The sequence below is a fragment of the Phaethon lepturus genome, unplaced genomic scaffold, assembly GCF_000687285.1.
Source record: "Phaethon lepturus isolate BGI_N335 unplaced genomic scaffold, ASM68728v1 scaffold1266, whole genome shotgun sequence".
Classification (NCBI taxonomy): Eukaryota; Metazoa; Chordata; class Aves; order Phaethontiformes; family Phaethontidae; genus Phaethon; species Phaethon lepturus.
Window position 1 is genome coordinate 1 of NW_010543860.1, and position 8,161 is coordinate 8,161.

Below are 8,161 nucleotides of genomic sequence, written 5' to 3' on the forward strand. Positions count from 1 at the left end.
GGGGGGGAGGGGGGAGTCTAAGCGCTCAGTTCCGCTTCCGGGTGGGAGGTGAGGGGCGGTGCGGGGTCGCCATGGCGAGCAACGCCGCCAGCCTCAACGCGGTGCGGGAGACGATGGACGGTGGGTGGCAAGAGGCGGGCGGGGATCCGTGCTGGGGTCGGCAGCCCCGGGTCGGTCTTTGGCCTCTCCCAGCAGGTCTTGCCGCAGCGCTCCTGCCCTCGCCCCTTCCCCGCAGGCTACGGGGCCTGGAGCCGGCTCTTCGTTAACGCTAAGCCCCTCTCCGGTTTAGAGGATTCCGGTTTGCAGTTGCTCGAGGATTTAGTCTATGGCAATTTCTTTTTACTTCATGTTAAACCTAATGTCTAAACCACTTCATTAATATCTTTATGTTATATCTTTGGACCTCGTGTGACTCTTCTTGTTTTTTTATTAGCGATCAAGCATTTAATTTACATTATCTTTTAATATTTGTAAGTATATACAATACATACATACGTATTTGCTATTCTTTCTCTTTTGTTTTTTTTTTTTGCATTTGGAGTGGTCAATGTAAATCATGTTACCTGGCTCTGTACATCTTGGATTTAAACTGGGAGGAAGGATCAACCCTGTTGTACTCTAAGTGGCAGCTCCTGAACTGATCTGAACCCCAGTGTCTTGTTCCTGTGGACTCCTCATGTCAGAAAACCAAAATAAATTACAAAAAAAAAAAAAAAATAGTGAAAATGTTTTGAGAAGGGCAGTTAGTGTTCTAGATTTAGAATAGTTTCTCATTCAAAAGACCTGGTGCTGTTGTGGGATGGGGAATGTGAGAGAAGTGGGGCTGAGAGTAGTGGGAAGTATTTCAGAGAGATACTGTGAGAAATGTGAGCAGGGTGAATAAAGATCAGGTGTTCACTTTCTCTTCCAGCCTGACTATGAGGAATCAAAGCTGGCAGGTTCAGGAGGTGTTTCTTAGCAATGTGTATTGTGAAACTCTGGAATTGCATGGAATGCCTATGGCAAAAAAGATCATATGGACTTCAGGCAGAGTGGAAAGCTGCCAGGAAATCCCCTGAGGGTTATTAAACACGAAGACTTTCTCTGGAAATACCCTAGTGAGGGACTAGGGGAAGTGTTCAGGGGTGTATTATGTTTGTTATCTTCCCTTGTCTTGCAGTTATGGCTACTGTTATATAAGGATTCCTTAGTAAAGACCTACATGAGCTGAACTGGTGTAAAAATTAGTGTTTCAGCTACTGATCTGTCCACTCTGACCTTCTGCTGGAGGCAAGGCAGGACTAGGCTTCCTGTGTAACAATGTGCATATTTTATTTAGGGTAGACATTCAGAATTTAATCTCTTCCTGAGGTCAGGTGGTTTTAGAGGAAAACAAGTTTCCATTAACTTAAAAATATACTTCATCTTTAAAGATGTACTTAAACAAAGTCTTAAAAATACCCTCATGTTTGAACTTTTACTGCACTCAATAAGTAAATTGGTTTTGGGGTTTTTTTCATTCTTCAAAATAACGTTAGTCTTTTGAAATTTCCATTGTAAGAATATTTTATTTAAAGTGCTTTGGTGAAATAACTGAAAATGTAAAGCACTATGATAGTTGTGTCCATGCACTTAGGTTTTTCTTGATGAGGGCCCATCATAATGAGTAGAAAAAGTATTTGTAGGGTAATTTTTTAGACCTTTTTAAATAGAATATGAAACTTGTATCTTAACTTACTGCATAAGAAATAGGCACCTAATGGAAGTAAATGGGTTCATATTAAAAAGTTATTCTGTATCTTTAGTAGTTTAGGAAAGTAAAGTGCTTAATCTAGAATGTCAGATATAAATATATAGCAGCTGTTCTCTGCAGAATTGTTGTTAAGAGCTCAGATTTTTTTGTGGAGAAACTGCTACATCTCTCTGCCAAAGATGCTGCCTCAACACCTGAAGATACTTTCTATTAGAAACTAGTGACACAACTCTTGCTGACACAGGAAATTGGAATTTATTTTTAGTTAGGTTTCCTGCTCTGCCTTCAAATGCATCACATGCTTAGTAAATTTTATGGTAAACTTTAAATGGTTAAAGAAGGTAAGAACTGCTTATTTCTGGGACGTTGTTGGTCTTTCTTTAATGGCATTTTATTGCAAATGCATCAATTTATTGTTGCTTTATCTGGCTGTTGAAGATCCTTCCATGTGGACAGGATGAGCATGTGTAATGTGTTTTGGAATGGTTTGCTTTCAAGCCAGTGGGAACAGAAAGCCTTGTGGAGAACGTAGCTCCCCTTTCAGCTTGTAGCTAAGGCTTTGGTGTGACAAACTGCTTTCATGTCTTGAACTTGTGCATATTCTTAATCCAACTTACTTGTATGGGCTTCAAGAGTATTATCGCTCTTAGAGGGTGGGTTTTTTTATAGCATCTGACAGTTCCCTGTAACTTTAGTGGAACTGACTGGATGCATTAGGCCTTTATGTTTTGGCCAGGGTGAGTGTGACTCTGAAGGTGTGCTGCAGTATGTCTTTGGTATACCAAAGTCGAGTATTTTCATAGCTGTCAAGTGTTCACTTGCCATCCTGGCTTTACATGGTAAGATAGTCCTTCTATTTCCCTTTCGCCTAGTTTGGGGGAGGTTTGATTACAGAAACAGTGTGAATAACATCTGTTCAAAAGCAGCCTGTATTGCTAGAGGCTTAGCCTTAGGCTGGAGATTATTGTAGCAACCAGAAGTAAAATCTCTGTGAGTTGTTCTGTTACAAATATAACAAACTGTTTATGAGAATCAAAGAAAAGGGGCCTTCCAGGGAAGGTTTGGAAAGGGAGAGACATCTTTGTTCCTGCACAAAGCTGACTGGAATCTTCTTCTACAGAAGGTTTCATACGGACATGTTGGCACTGCTCTTGATTTGGGTCATGTAAAAATCAAATAGTATTGCTTATCCTTAAACCAGTGCGAATGTTAGACCTAAAGCCAGGTTTACTAGCAGGAGATGGCTAGAAAACTCCTGACATTCTCTGTAACAGCTTTAAGAATGTGCTTCCAGCCCCTTTTAGTAGGACTTCATCAGTATGTGGAGTTCAAAAGCACAGATTAATCTTAAAGCCTACCTTTTACATAATGGGCAAGCATGTTAATTATTGAATTCCTCACTTCTTTTTATTTTTCAAAACCTATTATCTAGTATTAAGTCTGGTGAACCAGAAAAGTGTGGTATTTATGTTAGAAGCTGTGGCTTCTTGCTTGTGCTGCAAAGCTGAACATGAATGCAGTTGAGGTTCAGACCGCAAGAGCTTTCCCCAACTGCCATGTTCACAGACTACTGTAGAAATTAAATGCTGATGAATAACATCTTTAAATCATTGAAATTTCATAGTCTGTAGGGACTAAAGTGCTTTGATTTTTTCTGTTGCAGTTCTCTTTGAGATTTCAAGAATATTAAACACTGGCTTGGATATGGAGACACTGTCTATTTGTGTACGGCTTTGTGAACAGGGGATAAATCCAGAAGCATTATCATCTGTTATTAAAGAACTTCGTAAGGCTACAGAAGCTCTAAAGGTAATGCTTTTTCTTAAAGTTAATAAATTTGTTTTTAAGAGTCAGATGTATGTTCAATTTGCTATACTTCAATTTGTAAATTGTACTTTAAGATATGAATCATTTTAAATCAAGGAAATGAACTGTTCCGTAGAAAAGGCAATGAATACAACTGAATGGAACACGAAGCAAGAAATGGTACGAATAAAATCTTCTCAGAAATAATTAGATTAACTCTTTTGACAGAAAACAAAACCAATAGCTAAACCCCACAGACTTTTATTCCGAGCATTTGTAGCCACCATTTGGCCCCTTATCTGCATCATATCACAAATAGATTGCTGCTTTATCCTTTAACCCATATGACCTCATTTCTACAACCTTGGGCCTAATGGTATGCAGCAATCCTTGTAAACAGGTACATGCAATCTTCTTGCCTTTACCACATTAATCTGTGCTTTGGATCTTTCCAAAGACAAACAAGAGGGGATTTCATGGTGTCTGTGTGTAGGTATAGGGCTTTTCATAATTTAGCATTTACCTGTTTAGCTAGTAGAGGGGGTGACTACGGTTTAAAAAAAAAAAAAAAAAATCCTGAGTTTCCTTTTAAAGATTTTTCATTCTTCACTGCCTACCTAAATACCGTGATTTCTTTTGCACTGTATCTTAGATTTGTTTATTTCTGGGGAGATGGAGAGGAAACATATCTAGCCTGCCTATCTGTTCTGGAAGGCTGCATTCTGATTCTTAGAAAATTCAACTTTTTTTTCACTAAATGAATGCTCGTTAGGGCTATTTTTCACTGGTTTTCAAATTTTTTACTTAATTTTTAACTTAACATTTTTCTGTGCTCATGCATGTTTTATATTTGTGTACATGCTTAAATGTGTGCATATGTGTATGTTTATGTGTGTATAAGTAATTGAGGGCTGTTTTACTTCCTTTGCTTTTACTGGTTTATCATTCCTGTTGCTATCCTTTGCCTGTTTGTCCCATAACTGGCTTAAAATTTACCAGTTGTTGGCTAGGTTGAGTTATTCAGTAATAAATACTTACTGGTGACCTTGACCAAATAATTGACAGTGTGATTTATGCAGTTATGATTAGTGTCATTCTTCTAAGACTTGTGTCAATAGTTTATCTGTATGTGTGGGAGTAATAATTACTATAAATTGTATGAAGTAGTAAACTCCAGAGGAAAAAAAGAATCATGCATTTGAGCACTTCTTGAAAGCACTAGGGTAAAATGTACAGGATACATGCTGCTCAGATACAGGATGTACAGTTTAACACAAGCAAACAGTAATGGCTATGTTAATAAAGGCTAATGGCAGTTGACAGCAGTATTTTTGAAAAAATAGAAGTATTCATTAGAGAACAACACTACACATCTTATAATTCTACTAAATAGCTTATTTTTAGACTTTCAAGTTCTCTAGGTAAGTTAAAATAGTTACAAGAAATGATTAAATTTAATCTACATGGTGTCTAATTTTGGTACCTTGCAATAAATGTTTTTTCTTTCTAGGCTGCTGAAAATATGACAGGCTGACATAGGGGAAGATTTCTGCGTGAGAAGAATGCCAAGTTAAAGCTAACAGAGACTTTGAAGATTGCTAATATTCAGAAAAAAAGTGAAATAAGTGTGTGTGCGAAGGTTTTGGAATATTTCTGTAATCTTCTTGAAAAGGACGATGTATAGAATAGCTTTGAGAAGTTTTTCAATAATGTAAGTTCACCAACAATCTCATTACTTGGTATTTTTGTTAAGTATTTGTGAATATAGTGCAATTGCTTTTCAGCATCCAGTATTTTTTAAACTATGTCAGCTACTGCACACTTGCTGAACTTGCTAGTGTGTATCAACGAGCGTTGTTATAATGAGTATAGCTTGTTAATGCATCCTTTAGAAGTGCTAATATATCCTAGTTTTTATCTCTTGCTTTGAAAAATTACATGTACAATTTTAGTTTTGAGTTACGGGCCAGATAGGAACAAAGTCCATCCTGACTTTATTTTAATGAGAGTAAGGGTAGTGACTTAAGTTTCAATCTGAAATTAAGAAAAAAAGCACTTTCGGTAATGTGGGTAATGAATTGTCCTTTTGATTCAAATTGCTGGAAAAGGTGTTTTTAAGTTGGATAACAAAGGAACTTCAGTTATCCATGCAGAAATGTATATAAATTTAAATTCTAGATTACAGGGACATGTTATGGAGTTCAGATGTTAAGTTTGTTCTGACTATTACAACTAAAAATATTTTAAGACTATGTTGTTACTTCCTAGTCATAGCATATATGAGAAGCATCAGATTTGGTTGATGGGAATCAATGAGCCTTAAAAAGTCATTTGGTATAGGAATATCTTCTCACTCAGCACTAGGACTCTTCAGTGATGCCAAAACAAGTGTTTATAGTATGTACAGTAAACTGTTTATCATGTTACTTTCCAGTAAATATCCCTGCATCCAGGAATTCTGCTTCATAAGAAAATGGTTTCTTGTGTATTCTTCATCTGCTGTTTAAGCTTTTTCAATTTTTTGTTTGCATGGTTTCAAGGTGTAGTGTTAATGGGACCTACAGTAGCCTCCAAGGTTGATAAGATAGAGCACATTTGGAAATTAACCTGGAATCTTAGTTAAGCTAAACTTTGTATTTGCGCAGAGGAAGAAAGTTCTTTCTACTTTAAGAGTTTACATCATATGCATTTTAGGTCATAACTCTACAAGAAGTGATCAAGGAGGCTAAATACTTCATATCACTGGCAGAGAGAATAGAAAAATATTTAGATTACACTGAATCACTTGCCATTATTTCTAGTTAGCCTGGCCAAAAAATCCTTCCAGAAGGATGCTGTGAAATTCTGAATAACCAAGCTGGGGGACTTCTAAGTGGTATCAGTTTGCTTGCTCATATGAACACTTAATCCTTTGTAAATTGGTATTGTAACTTCAGATTTATAACTTCTGAATACTGGGTGTAATGTTTTTTGAAAACATTAAGGCATCCCTGGTATGAAAAGATACCAGTAATGAAATTTATCCAAGGAAATCTAAAAAGCCAGTAAAACATCATGAAAACACCGGGTCTCATCAACACAAATTAGTAATTAGCTCTTCTACTGAAGTTTATCTAGACTAAGTGCTCCATGTCAAAAATGAGAAAAGGCTTGGAAGCACTCTTGCTGTTTTCAGGAGGCACATCTAAGTCCCAGTTCTCACTTGTGAAACTTAAACTCTGAAAATTTTCTTTAAACTATAGCAAATATGCCCAAAATAATTATGAAATACTATTAAAGTGCATGTTTCTGCTGGTGCTTTTTCTTTTTCTCCATTGCCAGATCTTTGGGCGATTACAGGAATTCTGATGACTTCCCTTGAACGTCACTCTGTTGATTACTTTGCATTTATGTGTTTCCAGGGGTTTTTTCTAACTTACTAGCTTGATTTCAGTTTTGGTTCTGTGTCCCTGAAATGCATAAAACCAGCTTGCCAATGCAATATGAGAACAACTTCTATATAATTCTTGATCTGTCCAGTAAGTAGCACTTACTGTTTTACCATAAATAAACTGGTTTTATGCAATTAGACGTTTGCTGGTAGACCATTTGTCATGCAGAGTTATAGAAGCAGGGCATATTTTTGACATGCAAAAACCCAATTTGATGGATATAAAACTAAAAATGCATCATTTTCATTATTGCATGGAACTATATGGTACCATTGGTTATACTTAATAGTTCATATTTGCAAACTGAAATGCAAACCTTAAAAGGTTTAATATTTAGCATATTTGGGCTGAAAGCAGGGAAAATGTTTCTTAAAATTGGCAGGTCTATGGTTACCTAGAAAGTCTATATATTTTTCCGTAGCATATTTGGCAAAGTTTCTTTCAAAATACAAATGTGCTTAGGAATTGGTATAATGGAACTCCTGATTGCTTTTGATTTTGGGGTACAATCCAGAACAAATACAAATTTATTTTTTTTCTTTTGGTAAGAAAAAGAAAATCCCTCTAGTAGGATGTTTTATACTAGAAATGTTTCTGTGCTGTAAAATAAGTCTATCATTTTGTTAGCATCCCTACGATGTGAATGTGAGCGCTCAGACTTAGCGTTGATGGCTGAGAAGCCTCAGCTGCATTTGTAAGCACCTTCTACTACATTTAACTGTAAAAAGCCAAGCAAACAGCACGTGCTTTTCCTCTGTGCTCCTTCTTTACATGCTCTTGGAGCTCTTGAAAAAACAAACATAGGAATAGCTATACAGGTCCCGACTAAAGGTTTTTCTAACACAATAGCCTCTTGTAGTCAAAAGCAGATGCCTGAGGAAGGATAAGAACAATGCAAGCACATTGGGTTCTTTTCCTTCTGTGTTCTCCTAGGTTCCAAGTGTCATCTATTCCAGGCTTTCCTGAACATCATATGGTTTGTCTATTCAGTAATCCCAAGTGCTGCTTTTTCCAGTACTTGTCCAGTTTCCCTTGGACTATAGGGAAACTTCCTGAATAAACAGCAGCCTTTATAATTCATGTCTGTTGTATAAAGAATTGTTGCTTTTTGTTTATTTTGAACCTGATTTTTACTAGCTTAATTTGATGTTCCCTTCACAGTAAATCTTTGCTGATCGTGCTTGTGCCAGTT

The 8,161-nt window shown here is 36.8% G+C and overlaps 1 protein-coding gene across 1 annotated transcript; it reads left to right on the top strand.

Moving 5' to 3' along the window:
- Nucleotides 1-71: 71 nt before the first annotated feature.
- On the top strand, nucleotides 72-5,072 carry MZT1 (mitotic spindle organizing protein 1). Its single transcript, XM_010288454.1, has 3 exons — nucleotides 72-120; nucleotides 3,396-3,541; nucleotides 5,049-5,072. Exons 1-3 carry the CDS (start codon nucleotides 72-74, stop codon nucleotides 5,070-5,072), a joined length of 219 nt encoding a protein of 72 aa, XP_010286756.1.
- The last annotated feature ends 3,089 nt before the right edge of the window (nucleotides 5,073-8,161 follow it).